Source organism: Phaseolus vulgaris, chromosome 3 (genome assembly GCF_051622355.1).
Source record: "Phaseolus vulgaris cultivar YP4 chromosome 3, ASM5162235v1, whole genome shotgun sequence".
NCBI classification, from domain to species: Eukaryota; Viridiplantae; Streptophyta; class Magnoliopsida; order Fabales; family Fabaceae; genus Phaseolus; species Phaseolus vulgaris.
Genome location: NC_143500.1, coordinates 42,732,068 through 42,751,414, shown reverse-complemented (window position 1 = coordinate 42,751,414; position 19,347 = coordinate 42,732,068). Strand labels below are relative to the sequence as shown.

The window sequence follows — 19,347 nt, the reverse complement described above, 5'->3', positions numbered from 1 at the left end:
GCATACATTTTACAATAATTATAATAATATTTTTAATTAAAAAATAAAATAAATATAATTAAAATAATAATTTATTAGGGTGTGAAGTGTATGCATTGTAATGGTGTTAAAGTATCACCATCCTATATAAAGACATATTTGGAGGGACTAAAAAGTATATTTAAACTATTTTAATTATTTTTTTTATTTTATTTCTTTAATCAGGTAGCCTTAAATTAGGATTACAATGTCTCTTTTTGGTGAACAAAATTGGAGAAATGATTTGTGTTTGTTTTGTTTATTATGTAGTGTTAAGAGAGGTGAACCTCATTGACCATGACATGAGCACTAGAAATAAAAGGTAGAAGAATTGAAGTGACTGGTTTAGAATGGTAACTTAACATAGACAAGAAAGCCATTAAAAGTAGAGCATTTTGGGAGAAGGTGGGGAATAGCAACCACTCCATAAAAACATACCAACCAATAACTGTCTTTTGTGTTCCCATCACTTTCTTTATGCTAACTATCTTTAGAATTCCAAGCTCTTCTCTCCATGCAAAAATATATTTGCAGCCTCTGTTTCTTGTGTTTAATGCAATTCCTTTATGCTTTTCTCACAAATCCTTCCATGTCTTAGCTCAAAACCCTCCATTCAAAAGGAGTTTAAAGAAAACCTTTGTTAACTTCCAAATATGGCCAATCTTCCTTTATTTTTCTCGATAATCCATGAAGACCAACCTCACTCAACTCTCTTCTATCCAATATCCTCTTATCTCTTACCCTCTTTTTTTCTTTTTATATTTTACAATTTTATGGTTCCAATAAACAGTATAATTCACATGTTTCACCACCTTAAGAGAAAAAAGAATCAGTGGGGGAAGAATAGAATCTTGTTCTACGAACATGGTCAATTACTTGGATACTCTTGCTGCCCCACTACTTTAGAGCTATGTATTAAAGTAAAAGAAATATCTAACCATTGTTTAAGAAAAAGAGAAAAAGAAATAAATGAACGATGGCTTTACAAAATAATACTTCACCTTCAGTAACAACAGCTTTTCAGTTCCATCAATTGTAATATATTAATATACAATCGGAATTAGTTCAAAATGATCCCAACTCACGGCCATGCATATGCTCCTCTATGTTTCATCTTTTCACGGGTTCGTTATATTGTAGTTTATCTTAACCCTGTGCTGAAGGTGTTACGGGTACTTCTAATTTAAGAAACCATTTTTGAAAACCAGACATGGAGCTTCTGAAACTTGTATCAAAACAATGTTTCTGTCATGTCTTAGCTACAATGCAATAAACACGTAGTCCCTTGTGGAGCTATAAGGACTAAATGCACTGACCCAAAATAAGTAAATAAGCAGAAATGAAAGCACAAAAGTAGGCAAAAGCAAACTGAAATTGGTAAGAAAAAACAAGTTATTAATGTTCTATAAATCTGTCAATAGTGGTCCCTATCCCCATTGTTGTCTCCTATTACTATAACATTGACTACAATGGTGGATCAACAAAAGGATAAAGATATTTGGCAGTGTACTTATTTTTGGATATGTATATTAAATGTTAAGGAATTGCTAAATAATCGAAAAGAAGAAAGACCTTCTTCTGGGGCAGATGTCGATTGCCTAATGGGCATGAGTGGATGGTCTTAAAGTGTGACAGAGGAATAGAGTAGAATTGCAGCTTAGAGACTTGTTTCAAAGAAACAGACAACAAATACAAAGTGATATATGATAAGATACAACTCCAAAGGTACCAGATATAGCATATTGAAAAATTAAAAGCCCAGCTAGTAAAACATGAAAAACTAACAGAAACAAGAATGCAGAAGAAAAAAATCGACAGAAGCAACTGCTATGAAAGATACTTTGAACTTGGAAGCACCATCGACTACATACCATGCTGTTTTACTGGTTATGAAGCCTTAAGAACTTTGCAATAATTGAAGATTTAGATAATTTCGTAAAAGATGGAAAATGGAAAGTGTCAGAATATTACTTAATTTCCCTCTGAGACCACAAAAGACATAATACTTGCATTTGCATGGCAATTGGAGTAGATTTAACACTGCCAACAGAGTTTGGCACAATTGTTGTAGAATAACTCTAGACAAATTCACCATGCATCTACCACAAACGAAAATACAGATTCTTCAAACGAAACAGTTGGAAGGAAAACTAAGAAAAACAAGAAAGACACACAAAATAGTTTAATTAAAATGGTAACGAACTTTAGTTTACATACAAAATTCAAAATGAACTAGTATTACAACTCGAAATTTTTATTTTAGTAAACTCTCGACCAACTCTCTTAGTTTTCTCTGTTATTACAATTGAACAATAAGTCTCGGTTAATGATTTGAATTATCTCTTATTACAATACTCGCAGTTACAGTCTTTATTTATACAATAATTAGAAAATACTAATTGCATGTTTTTGAAACAAAACTTGAATTAAACTATCTTACAAACTTAAGTTTCGTAAAAAAATGTTTAAAATAATATGATTGCTGTTTGGATATTTTTCTTAAAAAATTGTTAATGAAATGAAGTTTATTTGGATAATACAAGACAGGTACTTTTAGTTAATGTTGTTGAATAGATCTTTTCAGTAGAACCATTGGCTGATTTTTTTATTCAAACTCAATTTGGGTAAAAAAAATGAAGTTCAACGTGATACAAAATATTAGTTAAGTGATGCAAAAAGAATGTTGAAGGAGGCCAATTGACTATATCCTAAATAGCTTAGTCTCCTAATTGTACTAAGTTTGTTATTGATTAGTTACCTAACTTGTTTCAAATCAATCAAAGATGTTAATAATATGTCTTGAAATAGAACTTGAATCCTTTCACTATTTTTAAATTGAAATTTTGAGTCCTTCATTTTTCTTCCAAGATTGTTTATAGTGAATCATATTTTATTAATATCAACAGGTGTTAGTCGTAAGTTGTGGGTTAAAATAGAACAGGGATAGAATTTTAGAGGAATACATTTGGGGTAGAAATATGAAAAAAGAGGGTGAATATAATAATTTCATTTTATTGAATGGCCAGAAAATTGAATTTAAACAAGCTTCGGCCCAGAAAACAACAGTGAGGCCGAATTAATTGGGCTGTGAACAAAGAAAAATTAGGTCAATCCTCCCGCTCCCAATTTTGCTTTTAATGAAGTTTTCAAACTAACAATACCAACAGCCACGTTCGCACACCATGGCGGAACCGGAAATCGTCGACCCCTCCACCACTGACGCCGCCGTAGATATGGCTGTCGAGAGTTCCGAACCCGCCGCCGTTGACTCAGCATGGAATGGTGAGCCCAACCAGAAGCGGAGTAGAGAGAACCATGATGGCGAAGTAGACGGTGTTTCGAAGAAGCATAAGGTGGAGCCGGAAGAGGAAAGAGAACCTTTGACCGGAGAGGATGAAAAAGAGAAGAAACCCTCGGGTCCCGTGAAATTGGGTTTCTTAAGTTTCGCTTCTTCCGTGGAAATGTTCGATTACTTCAACAATCTCCTTCATACTTGGCCTCCTTATCTCAATCTTAACCAGGTATTCCAACACTCGTAACAGTTATCGTTTTTTATTTTTTCTCTTTTTCTTGGATAAAAGAATCGTATTTTTAATTTGCCTGTGACTACTGCATTTCTAAGATACTGTGCCCATACTTTGTCTTGTATGGGTTTTGATTGATATGACTCAATTTCTTCAAAATATGTGGCTTCATACTTTTCAGCTCTTGAGCTTCAAATGGCAAATATATTTTGATTGAATTGGATTGTGCTGCATTGTTAAATACACACAATTAATCCATTTAAAATTCATTGAAGTTGTCCAAACCATCAGAATTATCCTATTCCGTTTTATTGACTAGGTTGGATGTTTATATATATATATATCTTTATGTTATGTGTGGTCACATAAAAAGTTACTATACCAAGTGATCGCGTGCAAAGACACCGATTGTGAAATAAGATGACCAAAAATAAGTTAGGTTATTTTGGACACTTGCAAAGAAATATATTGTATGATTTTTAGTCAAGTGAAAAGGGAGAAAGAGATTACGCAAGACATTGTTTCTTAAGATTTGGTTAAGACTTTTGTTGTGTTTATTTATCATGTTTGGCAGGTCGGTGTCAAATAGTTCAAGAAATGCACTGAAAACACTTATTTTAAATAATGCATGGGCATTTCAAGATTGAACTGCATGCAAGTGCATTGTCAGCAGCAAATATGTATATTTTAAATTAGCTCGGTCTTACTATGTTGCCTCAGTAATGTTTCTTGATAATACAGTGGAAGCAACCTGAATACTTACTTATGGTTGTTTTTGTGCGGCAGTATGAACATACAATGTTGCTGGAATTGCTCAAGAACGGCCATACAGGGCCCGATGAAAAGATTGGTGGGGGAATACGAGTTTTTCAAGTCCGCAAGCATCCTATGTGGAAAAGTAGGTGCTTCTTCCTCATACGGGATAATGAATCTGTTGATGATTTTAGCTTCCGCAAATGTGTAGATTCTATTCTTCCCTTGCCAGAAGAGATGCAAGTGAAACATGATGCAAACAGGGCATTAGGTGGAGCAAAAAATCATAGAGGAAAGAGTGGTGGTGGGAAAGGTGGGCGTGGGCATGGGAAAAAAGGAGGATCAAGACATTGAGTGCAATGTGAATGGTATAGTCTTTGTTGTGTTTTAGGATCTAAATGTTTTTTGTATCCTTGCCCAGCTTATTTCATTATTCCTACAGTAACTGTATACTTCAGAATTCAGATATATTACCAGCTTATTTCATAATTCCTAGTTATATTTCTGTTCTGTCCTAATCCTTTGCATATTACAAAATTAAGCCAACAGTGCAAGTTCAGTCGTAGTAACCAATCTGGGTATTCTTAGGTCATTTTATATTTGGATTAAAAGTGAAACAGAAAAAAAGACGACAAAGGAAAGAAATATATGTAAGATAAAAAACAATATACAATTGTCTTCTTTAGATGGAAAGAGGAAAGAAAGAAATTAAAGGAAAATCCTTATCTGGTGTGCCTTGGTTTTCTGAAAATTATGTCTTTATATATTGGATCAGTCCATTTGACTTCTTGATTATATTTTTTACAAATTCATTAATTAAAAAATGTAACTTGATTTTTATATGTATGTTTTACAAATTTAACTACTATTTTTTCAAAGCCAATGGTAACACCATATATATTTTAAAAAATTATGTTATTTGAAAAAGAAATAAAATAATGATTTTATATAAAGTATATTATTATCATTTGATCAAATTCATTTTTTTTCCATTACGATACCTATGAAAAGTTTCACTTTCTCTTCTTTTTTTGTTTTTATCATTTATTTTTCCTCCAACAACTACACTATTTATCATTTAAAATGTAAAACATAAAAGAGATATGAGTTGTCTAATTTGTACTCTCATACTATTTCTTAGAGAAATAAATGAAAAAAATAATACATTTATGTCTCAAACATATAAAAAAAATATTGAATATTTTTCATCAAATAAACAAGAAAAAAACAAAACAAAAATATCTTATAATAGTTTAAAGTTTGTTTATAAGATTCGTACGAGTGAATAAAATGACAGTAATAAATTTATTTGTTGGATTGGACCTATAGAGTTGAACCTCTCCCTCACACAAATAATATTTTCTTAAAATATTCATCGGTTAGTTATGCTAGGTTTTCTTTATTTTGATGCTAATAATAAGCATTTTTCATTTACATAAATAAAATATTGTATTAAGAATTTGTTTGAGAATTAATTGAACTATATTTTATAGTGTAATCATTTATAATAAATTGATCCAATTTTATTAATGAAATTAATATATAACGTGTTAATATTTAAAGACAGATAAATACTAACTTGAATTCGCATTTAATTTCACGATAATTTGATATTAAAAAAATAATTTTCATTTGAGGAGCTTTCTATCCACTTTTTCATGAAAAATTATCATAATACTTTTGGTAATAAATTAATTTAATTAATTAACTATATAATAAATTTATACTACCGATGTATTAAAATTCAAGGTTATATTTAGGTTAGAATTTAAGCATGCATTGTGAAAATACTTTTTACCCGTCAATCAAGCAGTTTATGTTCAATATCATTTTCAAGATAATTATTATAAAAATAATTTTATTTACTGTATGTGATAAATTGTGATTGAACCATAACTAAAAAAAGGCTATCGTAAATTCGGAGTTTTTACACCTAATGTTCATTCATTTGCGTGATTAATTGTGTAAATAAATATAATTAATTTTATTTACGAATGATTAAAAATAAATAAATCGAATAAGATACAATTATCAATAAATATCATGAAATTGAATAATCATACGTGGTTATTTATACATATATAAATATGAATAAAAAAATGAATTATATGGGTGTGAAAGCAACTATACAATGGAGGTACTTGTTCGTAACAGTCGGGGAAAATAAATAGTGTTTTTCTTCTGTCCGTTACAGGTCCATGAATATGATAATGGTGAGTTGAATTCGTTATCCTTCAGTTAGAACTTAATTAAAACGTAGAATAAATGAATGAATTAAGGGCATTAAAAGGGTGAAAATAAAGAATGAGTAAATAGATAATAGTAGCCTTGTGTCATTAATTATCTCTGCAAATCAAATATTATCAGTAATGATTATTGGTAGATGGAGTAGCAGAGAGGTAAATGATTATGATAATTGCGTCATGGTAATTTGTTAAACTTTCATGTCCATCTATTGCTTGGAAGAAAACGGGAAAACGTGCAGCATGCAACCATGCATGTCCCAGAGATTCATTATTTAAGACCATCATATCAATAACTGCAAACTTAGCATGCCTAATCGCTCATTCCCAACCAAATTTGTTGAAACTGACTGCGAATTGATAATTCATAGGAACATTTCCTCAACTTGATTAATTATGAGTCTATGTTAAAAACCCCTTCATGTAGCCACCATCTACTAATATATTATCTCTCTCTCTCTCTTTTACAGCAAGAGAATTCATTTAGGTTGAAACTTTGAAACGAGTGACTGAAAAATCTCATGATAAAAAAGCAAAAAAGGAAGGAAAACAGCGAGTTAATTAATTTTGCATCTGATCCAAAGGTTGAGATTGAGCATTTGGAACCCTTGGATATAATTATGCTGATAATTAAATTGATCTTGTAACTCTCACAAGCATACTCTTTACCATTAAAATGCATTCATGCATACAAGACGGCGCACATTCTCCAAGCAATTAATTACTTCCATTTGTTACAAATGATACACTATCATCATCATCATCATCATCAACGACGATGTAGTAAATTCATATTCATATTTCGTATATATATTACCAACTTCCTTTCATATTCCCACGTTCTACCTACTGTTTCATCCTTTCATTACTTCTGCATGATCATGGAGTCTCATCCTCTTATGGGTTGGAGCTCTTATTATCAAATAGACGAAAAGTCATTTCCATTTACGTGCCAATTTTCTTACAGGTAAACCATTATCTTCTACACCTTCCATGATGTAATGCTAGTAAGTTGTTTTAGGTTTTGAGTTGTAATTATTGGAATGCCTTTTCTCAGCGAAATCTCTGGAGTGTATCCTCCACTGCACGATTTAGCCATACAAGAGTACCACCATGATGCTGTTCCTCTTATGGAGTATTACCCTTCAGATCCTTTATATGAAACACTCGCCATCGAACCAACACCAAGCCTGCGAGGTTATACTTACGTCAACATCAAGAACATGAGTTTTCCAAGTCTTTAAATTTTATAACGACACTGCTATTTTACTTGTCCTTATTTAGATGTTGGTTGTCTTGTTACAGCAGACTACGATTTCTATGATATTAATAAGGGGCTTTCTGTGTGGAACGAAGTGGATGCTGTGTTTGATACGGAAGTGGGCTTTTTATTTCGTAAGAACGAAGAACGTGGAGGAGGTTTGGAGGAAATGATGGAGAATAAGCAAGGGAGAGAAGAGAGAACGAACTCTAGCAGTAGCAGAATGTTATCAAGGAAGACCATATCTCAGTACTTTTACATGCCAATAACACAAGCTGCCAGAGAACTTAATGTGGGGCTGACACTATTGAAGAAAAGGTGCAGAGAGTTGGGTATAAGAAGGTGGCCCCACAGGAAGCTGATGAGCTTGCAAACTCTGATAAATAATGTACAGGTGCGTACGTTCTCTTTGTGAGACATATGTGTGTGGGTAAAGATCCTAGCTAATGTGTTGATTATTTAATGTACTTTATGGTGATAAAATGAGGGTAGCTATTTCCTAATTTTGTCAATGGGAAGTGGGCTGCAGGAGCTTCTGAAAGAGGAGGGGCCAGAGAGTGAAGAGAAGTTGAAATATGCCATTGAGACATTGGAAAGTGAAAAGAAGCTTCTGGAGGAAATGCCAGATATTGAACTGGAAGATAACACAAAAAGGCTTAGACAGGCATGTTTCAAGGCCAACTACAAGAAAAGAAAGCTAGGGCAGAGGGAACCACAGTGTTCTTCTTGGAGTGCCTGTGGTACAAGTATTGACGCAATGCCAGAATATAGTAATGAAAGTGAAGAAGAACTAGACATCAAGTATCTTATCTCTCAGTTATAGCTTAAATATCTATTAAACTTCTCAACTATATATCAAAATATTAGCAATGGAGTGTGGTTGGTGTTCTTTTTGTTGGGTTCAAAAGGTGTTGTTCTGTTTGTGAGTAATTGAGGTTCATGGAACAAAATCATTGGCGACGAATATTTAAAACTGAGATAAGGAATATGAGTATTTAGATCTTTCTATACGGTGTTTATAGTCATAGTAATGTGTTTAGTATTGGTACCATTGAATTCTTTATGGTTATTTTTGTGTGGTCTTAATTGGGAGTATACTGTTGCTTTGAATTGCTGAAGTTAAGAAGTGCAGAGAGAGGAACATAAAGTTTGATGTTGTTTTCTGTGTCCGCCAGCACCTTACGCGGAAAAGTACGTACCTATTAACTCTTTACTATCATGGTGGATGAATCTTTCGATGTTATTTATGAATGTGTGGATATTCTTAATTCTTATTCTTCCGTTCATTCAAAAATATTCATTTCAAAACTAAGATAACGTTTTTTCTCTTCATATTTTTTACTCTTTATTTTCAAAACTATTTCTTTTTCATCTTTAAAAGAAGATAATTTTAGATATTGGATCAAGAGAGAGTTTTTTTTAAACTAAAATTTAAACTTGCAAAAATACTCATACATAATTTTTTTTACTCATTTTAGTTCATAACTTATTACATTATCATTTACTTTCCTTTTTCTATCTTTTTATAGCCTCTCACTTCTCCACTTACATACCTTAAAATTTTATCTCCGTAAATTAATATCATGTAATAAGATGTAACGAGAAAGATTGTTTCTGATATGAAAGTGTTAATTAATATGTGATTATTACAAGACAATAATAAGAATTAAAAATTGTGTGTCAATAAATAAGATATCACCGTTGTAGTAGTATATGATTGGTTATTTTCGTGGGAGTTATTTTTACATTGCTGATTCATTTACTCGCAATAATAAACTCGTTTGGTCGTAGTAATTGTTTATATGACAGATTTCTGAAATAATAGAATAAAAATAAAGTAAAATATGCTTATGTTTAATTACTTTGTATACTTAATTTTTATACAAACTTTTTCATTTAATTTCATTAGGTGTATAATTGATTTTATAATTAATCAAAAGTTCCATCTATTCCATTTTTATTTATTTTCTCGTGAGTATGAATAAACGAATTTATTCAACCATCAACTAAAGTAAATGGAAATAAGATATTTTTCTTCCGAAAAAAAAAATAGAAATAGGAACTGGGACTTGAAGTTATAAATTTTTTCTTTCTTTTTTTCTTTTCCTGAATTGGTGATTTTCTTAAGCAAGGAATGTGATTTAATACAAATAAATTAAGTAATTTGGAACCTTCAGGATGATGAAATATCATACTAAGAAAACGAATCCACTCTGCAAAATATAATAATATATTATCTTTTCTTATTTTTACTTCATGAATCAAATCCACATGTGAACTTCTATTAGGCCAGTCCATCATATTAATCTTAATTTTAATTTACACAAGGTTAAAAATTATTATTTATAATATGTTACATGTAAGTATATATCACCACTACATCACACATAACGTCAGTAGTTTAATTCAACAAGGAAGCTTTAAAATATTGTTTTAAATTTATTTGTTTTTTATTGTTAGATTTTTTCCCCAATTGTATCTTTTTATTATTATTAAAAATGCCCTTAATTACTTTAATTTAAAAAAAATAAATGTCAACCTATTACACAGAAACATAACTTGAAAAAAAAACTGAAAATCATTAAATCTTGTATATACGTCAACCTATCTACATCAAAACTCTCTAAAATGATAAAGTAAAGCATGAATCTAACAATAATTAAGGCTTGAGAAGTGACTCTCTCTTCTTTCAAGATCACTCCAATATCGAAATTACATTGTCCTTCAAATCTTTATAATTAATAATAAAGATGAAGCAAATCAAATCAAGTGCTACAACACGCATCCTTGTTGTAGTCTCTAGAATAAGATACAAAACAAATATAGTTTTATTAGACAAGACAACTGACAAAATAATATCTCAGAAAATATTATGTAAAACAACTCCACACATTCACCATCTTAAATGAATCCAGTTTCTTTTATCTGCAGAGACTTTAGTAATAAACAAAATAAATAAATAAATAAATAAGACAAAACCAGAAAGACTGATACTCAAATTCAATAATGATAAGACCTTTTTTAATTCAAAATCAATGTAGAAATCCTCCTATCTAATTGAGGTGACATCCTCATGCGGTGAATCAAGTAATAATCTTGTTTATGTTGTTTTTATTTATATTTGTTTACGAATCTTCAAAAGACTAATTAATATTTATTTATTATTTAAATACTCTTAGAGATTAATCTTGCATGAAAAGAGAACAAGAGAAGAAGTTGTTAAAAGTGATAAATATAATTTCCTTGTGTTTATTTTTTAATGGTGTTTGGATTGGAGAGTGAATGTGTGAGGATTTGAAGGAGTGGATGTGTGAAAATGTGAGAAGAAACTGGGAAAAAAAGTGTGGTTGTTTGGATTGAGATATGTTAAAGTAGATGTATGAAGAAAGTTTATGAAAGTTTGTAAGTGATATGATGGTTGTGAGTGAGTTTTAATTTTTTTTTAAATTGTTAAATGTTACTTTACAAATTTATTATTGTCTATTATATTTTTTAATAATGAAATTAGTTATTTTTGTTTAAAAATAAACAACTTTCATATATTTCGTAAATTTAAAAATTAAAATTAAAAAATAAATATATATATTAAATATAAAGAGATATAATTTTAAAATTATAATTAGAAAAAAAAATGTATTCAACAAATTAAATAAAAACAAAACTTCAAATAATTTCTTAAAATATTTAACATACATTATAAAATTAGAAAATAAATCAGATCTTATATAAATAAAAGATAATATTTTTTATTATTAAAAACCCTATAGTAATAAAAAATAAAAAAATACTAAAAATAATATAGCGTAATTAACAATAGAAAATAATTTCATAAAAAATTATTATTAAATAAATTACTAACTCATAAACATAATAATTATAAAAAAAAATATTAATATAAACGCAACAACAAATTAAATAAAAAGATAACTTCAAATAATTTCTTAAAATATTAAATATATACTATAAAATTAGAAAATAAATCACATATTATATTATCTATTTTTTTTCATTGTGAACCGAATATCCATAAAAGCAAATAGAGCTTAAGAGGAAGGGGTAATTAGTGGTAGAAACGAAATTATCTAAAATAATTTGTTAAAAGAGATTGAATAGACTCACTGACATAGTGATTAAAAAAAATAAACGAAATTCTACACATATTTGGTTGAACATTGAAAAAACAATTATAACAAAATAAGTTAATATTTTTTAAAAAAGAACTTAATATTAAAACAACTTTCTTTTAGACCCAAATGAAAATTTATTTATAAACCTCTCTTTACATTTTCACTCATGAAAAGAGTAACATGTTAAATTAATATTTTTAAGGATTGAAGTGTAAAAAAATCATTTCGTCATCACTTCACTATTTTTTATGGATCAAATTAATTACTACTCAAATATACATTAATACAATATTAAAAAATTTAATATAAAAAATGACTAAAATATAAATATAATTAAGGTTTAAAATCTATCCAAGATAGTGATTCTAATAGAAGAAGAAAATATATATTTTCGCAATTTATTATTTTAATAATTTATCCCATGCTTTCACTGTTCCACAGTGGAATTCTTTTGAAAATGGGTTCCCTTGGGCATGTTCAACTTCTTTGGTTGTAGTTCGTTGGTGATCACTGAAATGATCCATGTAATCAGAAGCTACTCCAGGGTTTCACCGTAAACCTCAAACGTTGAGCATCACATGGCTCTAGAACCCGTTATTTCTGCAATAAAATCTGTTTCCCAAAAGACCCAGTTGCTCCAAATCCATGCTCACATTATACGCACAAACCTCATTCAATACCCCCCAGTTTCTATTCAGTTCTTGTCCCGTATAGCTCTCTCTGGTCCATTGCAAGATGCCAACTACTCCCACCGTTTTTTTGAGCATTTCACCCATCCCTTGGTTTCTCATTACAACACCATGATCAGGGCCTGTTCCATGAGTGATTCCCCGCGAAAGGGTCTCCTTTTGTATCGGGATATGAGAAGAAGAGGCATTGCTGCAGACCCTGTATCGGCTTCCTTTGCTGTTAAGTCTTGTATCAGGCTTTTGTATTTTCTTGGGGGGGTTCAGGTTCATTGTAACATATTGAAAGATGGGCACCAATGGGATACCCTTTTGCTCACTGTTGTAATGGACTTGTATTCGCAATGCCAGAGGGGAGGTGATGCGTGTAAGGTGTTTGATGAGATGCCTCAAAGGGACACTGTTGCTTGGAATGTGATGATCTCTTGCTGTGTTCGAAATAATAGGACTCGGGACGCTTTGAGTTTGTTTGATGATATGCAGCGTTCGAACGATAAATGTGAGCCTGATGATGTTACTTGTTTGCTTCTTCTTCAGGCCTGTGCTCATTTGAATGCCTTGGAATTTGGTGAACGAATTCATGGTTATATAATGGAGCGTGGTTATGGTGTTGCTCTCAATTTATCAAATGCACTCATCTCTATGTATTCACGTTGTGGTTGTTTAGATAAGGCTTATGAGATGTTTAAGAGAACAGGAAATAAATGTGTGGTTTCATGCAGTGCTATGATCTCTGGTTTGGCAATGAATGGATATGGGAGGGAAGCTATCGAGACATTCGAAGAGATGCTGAGAATTGGCATTCAGCCTGATGATCAGACATTCACGGGTGTCCTTTCAGCTTGCAGTCATTCTGGAATGGTTGATGAGGGAATGTCAGTTTTTGACCGTATGAACAGAGAGTTTGGAATAACTCCCAACGTTCGTCACTATGGGTGCATGGTTGATCTCTTGGGCCGTGTTGGCCTGCTTGATAAGGCTTATCAGCTTATTATGTCAATGGTGGTGAAGCCAGATTCCACAATATGGAGGACTTTGCTTGGGGCTTGCAGAATTCATGGCCATGTTACACTTGGTGAACAAGTAATCGGGCATTTGATTGAATTGAAAGCTCAAGAAGCTGGGGATTACGTTTTACTTTTGAATATTTATTCTTCAGCTGGACACTGGGAGAAGGTAGCAGAGGTGAGGAAATTGATGAAAGATAAAGCAATCCAAACAACGCCTGGCTGTAGCACAATCGAATTGAAAGGAGTAGTACACGAGTTTGTTGTGGACGACGTTTCACATTCGAAAAATCGTTTGATTCATGAGAAACTGGATGAGATTAATCATCAGCTGAGGATTGCTGGTTATGTTGTTGAACTTTCATCTGAGTTACATAAGATGGATGACAAAGAAAAGGGCTATGTGCTCTCACATCACAGTGAAAAATTGGCTGTTGCTTTTGGGGTTCTTGCAACTCCACCTGGCACAACACTGAGAGTGGCCAGTAATGTCCGTATATGTGTTGATTGCCACAATTTTCTAAAACTTTTTTCTGGGGTTTACAACCGTGATGTACTTCTTAGGGACCATAATCGGTTTCACCACTTCAAGGGAGGGCACTGCTCATGTAGGGACTATTGGTAGGGAAATCATGGGCTGGTGATAATTGTCTCATGTCGAGCGCCAAGTGTTATTAAAATGTAGAATTGCTAACTTTACGGCCTGTTATTTGTAGAACCTTGGATGGAATATTGGCTTAATTGAAATGCACCCATAAATACAAGCAGGCTTAACTGCATTGCTAGTGGGTCAGTGAAGGATATATAACCATTGGCTTTATTCGTGTATTATTTCATGGCACCACAGCGCCTGTTAGTGTGTCCGAAGCTGATGGGTAGATCATTCAAGAACGATCCTGCTGGACATGTTATCAGACACCTACCAAACACCAGTGGCCTGAGTGCAAAACATCAAATCTGCTATCCCGCAAATTTGTTGTTGGCATGAGAATTTTGTTTTTCAGTTTTTGAAGAACTTTTGCTTATATGGATTAGTACAAAAAATAATGAGCTAGAGTCATTTTACCTGAGACAGGGTAGGTTCGTCACGCGGGGATTTTGTTGTCATTCCTCAAAGTGCTAACAAGGATACAATCCCTGCGAACTGGATCAACTCTCTCAATACAGCTTTTGTCGATTCAAAATCTATCAAGTGAACAATAACAAAGCACTCTGATAATGTCGAATTGATAATTTTCGATGCATTCCATTCAGAGAATGGCATCTGACAGTTTTTTCTCCCATCTTTTTTTACTTAAAATTGCTCTTCTACGTCTGGCGAGTGACTTAGGAGTAAGAATATTATCAAAATCTAATTCATTCTAACCGGGTAAGATAACTAATTGCGGACAATTTTGATCGTGAAAAAATATTTTACTAATAAGAAATTACAAATACAACTTAAAATTCATGAGTCGTAGGATTAAAACACCTCGTCCTGCAGTTTCAAACTGCAATCTTCTACGCGCAGATTATTTGTATCTATCAACTAAAGGGCGCATTGATCTGGCATTGATGACCGAAAAGTGTACTGCATGTTCAACTAGGCCAGAGCTTGTCTGGATTCTAAATGATTCATCGAAAAACCAAAAGCTGGTCCAGTGGCCGTATTATTCAAACATTTATGTTTCTCCGATTCTACATTATAATGGTGACATCTTCGGAGATTTTTATCAAAACCTAAGCTTGGTATAGAACAGAAATGGAAGCTCCCTCCCGTTCTACTAACAAAACTGGAAGTAGAATTGATACTACGGAAAATTTGAATCCTAAGTTCTGGAAGCAGAAAAGATGCTACAACAAATCCGCAACCTAATTTCTCCTAGTATTTATGCTCAAATAAATTCATAACCCAAGAAATCACCGTTGATAAAATAAAGCTAAGCAGCAACAGCTTGCTTCTGAGCAAAAGCAATCCCCTTCTCTATGCTGGACTTGAGTTCTGGCTTAAGGGCTTCCAAAGCCTTCTGCTCATAATCAGTCAACCCTTGGAGGTCAGATGGAATTAAAGCCTCGATACCTTTCTTACCAAGCTTCACCCTTGAAGCAAAGAATGGAAGGTCAGTCAAATCTGATTGCACAAATGAGCATTCATACACATCCCCGTCTCCATCAAGTGCTCGCAGAGACGATTCAACAAATCTAGCAGCTGCATATGCCATCGACAAGGTAGCAGACCCAGCACCTGCCTTTGCTTCCACAACTTCAGTTCCGGCATTTTGAATCCTGACCGTTAACTCCTCAACCTCTTCATCAGTGAAACTCGCTGAGGGTCTTGTCTTTGACAACAGAGGAAGAATGGTAATCCCGGCATGGCCCCCAACAACAGGGACATCAACATCAATCAGCTTCAGGTTCTTCCTCTGGGCAACAAATGTGTTTGCCCTCACAACATCCAGTGTGGTAACACCAAAGAGCTTTTTAGGATCATAGACACCCTTCTGTTTCAAAACTTCTGCAGCAATAGGCACAGTAGAGTTCACTGGGTTACTGATAATTAGAATAAAAGCACCAGGGCAATTATCCGCAACAGCCGAAACCAAGTCCCTGACTATTCCAGCATTGATGTTGAAAAGGTCATCACGAGTCATGCCAGGCTTCCTTGGAACACCGGCAGGAATGACAACAACATTCACACCATTCAAACAATTTGCCAACTCAGAAGCTCCAGTGAAATCCTTGACTTGTGAGGGTGTGTTGCAGTGACTGATATCAGCAGCGACTCCCTTGACATTTGCAATATCATAGAGATGCAAGTCGGACACTAAAGGGGACATCTTGATGAGAAGCGAGAGCGGCTGCCCAATCCCTCCAGCAGCACCAAGAACTGCAACTTTGTACGAAGCCTGAGGCTGCAACTGGTAGTTGAATTTCTGGCTGTTTTCCTTCTGAGCCTTGGATGCAAAGGATGCCCGCAGAGCAGAACCACTTTTGTTACCTAAGAAAGATAATTCTGACTCACATCTCACAGATGACATAGCCTTGAGGCCACAGAAACTCTTCAAAGGATTCTGGGAGTTGAATTTCAACCCAAAAGACCTTGATTGAGGAAGAGAGCTTCCTCTTTGGCCAAGGGAGGCGGTGGATCCAATAGTAAAAGTAGCTGCAGGTGCCGCTGCCATCTCAACCTGCGATACAAAAAAATGGCACGAGATATGTTCCATTAAACCACAGAAACCTGTCTGAAAGCTAACAAAAACACCAAAGAAACAATAAAACGCAAGGCTTATTTTCCAACAGATTTATGAGCTAAACACTAGCCCAACAAATTATTCAACATATGCTAAGAAACAGGTTGGAACCTAAAAGCGCAATGAAATGACACGCAGCATGGAAAGCGGCGAAAACTAGCATGCATGGTCGAGATTAGTAATGAGAGCATAATTTGAAATGGAAATTCGACATTGATAATAGAAGCGAGAAATGAAAAGCAGAGAAGGGGAAACGGAAGAGAAAAACGCTTGAACAGATCTGGAATGAGGGAAAGGATTGAGATCTGAGGGGAGAAAGAGAAAAACGCACCTGGGAATGAACGATGATGAGAAAGACGAAGAGCTTTAAGAAGCAAAGTTGGGTTGAAATCTCCGCCTGAGAGATTGGATTGGTATGGATGGTGGACGAATGCAAACACCAGCCGAATGCCGAATAAATATACACACTCTACCCTTTACCTTACCAAACGCTAAAGAGAAAATTAATCTACTCCCAAAATGCTTCTTCACTCTGCTGCCACGTCCTCCCATCACTTTTCTTCTTTTATATCAATTATTTACCTCTTAATTATCTTTTTAATCTTGTCAATTTACTTTATAAATTCAAAAACTAAAACACTTTTTAGTTTAACATAATTTTTCAAACATTTAAATTGTATCTTAAATTTTAAGAAACTAAAATGTTTCATTTATTTAAGACATCAAAACTGGGATAAATTCCCTGTCTAGCACCATTTACATTTTTATTTTCTTATCTAACACTCTTTTGTTTTTATTTCCCTATTTAGCATTATTTTGTTTTTATTTCTCTGTCTAGCATCCTTTTGTTTTTATTTCCCTATCTAGCACCATTTTATTTTTTATTTCCCTATCTAGCACCATTTCAAAAATAAATAAATAAATAATAAATTATTATTTTTTTGATAATTTTAATTTTGAATGCATTAAAAAATAAATATTTTTAATGTTTAAAATAGTTAGAAATATAATTAATGAATAAAGAAATGAATGTTTACAAAATAAAAATAATAAATTAAAAATGTTTAGTTTAAAATTATTTTTTTTAAGAATAAAGAAAATAAAAAATTAAACTCTACAACAACATGAAAGTTGAATCTATAAACATAAATTAGTATATATTTTTTTATTATTAATGATGTAATCATGTTAATTTCAAGTAAAAAATACAGAACATAATTATAAAAAAAAAACAAAGTCAATTAGTATTAATTAATAGTGGACACATAAATAATATTGAAGTGTCTACCCTAAATGCAAAATCCTAAAAAAAACTAATGCAAATGTTACATTTAATGCTTAAAAATGATAAGAAAAAAATGCAAAAATAAATAAGTATAGAAAATAAAAACAACAATAATAAAATAAAAACAGAAAACAGAAATAAATAAAGAATGGCAAAAAAAAATAATAACTAAAAACATAAAAGATATAAAATAAAGACAAAACAAAATAAGATAAAGATAAGATATAAAAAAAATCCAAATAAAATAAATATAAGAGATATAAGGCGATAGTAAATAAGTATATGTTGATCATAAGAATGAAAATAAATGAAAGTTGATAATTCATTTAATACTTTCTTCAATGGTACATTAAATAATTTGTACGAAATGAAACATAATTAATGACGAGAAGTGCACAATCTAGTAATGTTGGGACATGTTTTTTTTATGTGTGTCCTAGTATTTGACAATATGAACATTTTTTTGTTCGCTCATGTTGTTCTCTTATGTCCATATTAGTCCTTTTTCAACTTGTTTTTTTTTTATAATTATGTCGTGTATTTTTTACTTGAAATTAACATTATTACATCATCAATAATAATAAAAATAAATACTAATGTATGTTTATAAATTCAACTTTTATGTTGTTGTAGAGTTTAGTTTTTTATTTTCTTCATTCATAAACATTTTAAATTTATTACTTTTTTTTTTTTTGTAAAAACTCATTTATTTATTCATTAATTATATTTTAAACTATTTTAAACATTAAAAATATTTATTTTTTAATGCATTCAAAATTAAAATTATCAAAAAAAAATGTATTTATTTATTTATTTTTGAAATGGTGCTAGATAGGAAAATAAAAAATAAAAATGTGTTAGATAGGGAAATAAAAAAAATTGCTAGATAGGAAAATAAAAACAAAAGGGTGATAGATAGGAAAATAAAAGTGTAAATGGTGCTAGATAGAAAATTTAGCTCCAAGACTGGATTTCTTTTAATATATAATAATTATTTATATTTAAGAGCTAATAGATATAATCTTATGCATAATGGGTAAATTCATCTCTCTCCTTAATTTTAAACAATTTATATTTCAAATTTATATAATGATACTTGTATTCATAAATACTTTAGAAAGTAATTTCTATTAAATATGTTTTAAGGTAATGAACCTATCTTTCTGAATTTATTTGTAAAATTTATGTTAAAAAGTCATGCAATCAATTGCAT

General features: G+C 31.8%; 4 protein-coding genes across 4 annotated transcripts; 3 read left to right on the top strand and 1 right to left on the bottom strand.

Annotated features, from left to right (window-relative positions):
* The first annotated feature begins 3,078 nt into the window (after positions 1–3,078).
* On the top strand, positions 3,079–4,784 carry LOC137807763 (protein EMBRYO DEFECTIVE 514). Its single transcript, XM_068608548.2, has 2 exons — positions 3,079–3,539; positions 4,329–4,784. The coding sequence occupies exons 1-2, from the start codon at positions 3,201–3,203 to the stop codon at positions 4,647–4,649; spliced, it is 660 nt and encodes a 219-aa protein (XP_068464649.2). The 5' UTR covers positions 3,079–3,200; the 3' UTR covers positions 4,650–4,784.
* A 2,797-nt stretch (positions 4,785–7,581) lies between these two features.
* Positions 7,582–8,622, top strand: LOC137805643 (protein RKD2). Its single transcript, XM_068605583.2, has 3 exons — positions 7,582–7,735; positions 7,844–8,193; positions 8,329–8,622. Exons 1-3 carry the CDS (start codon positions 7,582–7,584, stop codon positions 8,620–8,622), a joined length of 798 nt encoding a protein of 265 aa, XP_068461684.1.
* Positions 8,623–12,367: 3,745 nt separating this feature from the next.
* LOC137807766 (Pentatricopeptide repeat (PPR) superfamily protein) lies at positions 12,368–14,895 on the top strand. Its single transcript, XM_068608552.2, has one exon. The coding sequence runs from the start codon at positions 12,505–12,507 to the stop codon at positions 14,242–14,244; it is 1,740 nt and encodes a 579-aa protein (XP_068464653.2). The 5' UTR covers positions 12,368–12,504; the 3' UTR covers positions 14,245–14,895.
* Positions 14,896–15,232: 337 nt separating this feature from the next.
* Positions 15,233–17,397, bottom strand: MDH (malate dehydrogenase). Its single transcript, XM_068608554.2, has 2 exons — positions 17,181–17,397; positions 15,233–16,786 (listed from the first exon to the last, which is right to left on the bottom strand). The coding sequence occupies exon 2, from the start codon at positions 16,778–16,780 to the stop codon at positions 15,539–15,541; it is 1,242 nt and encodes a 413-aa protein (XP_068464655.1). The 5' UTR covers positions 16,781–16,786; positions 17,181–17,397; the 3' UTR covers positions 15,233–15,538.
* Positions 17,398–19,347: the final 1,950 nt, after the last annotated feature.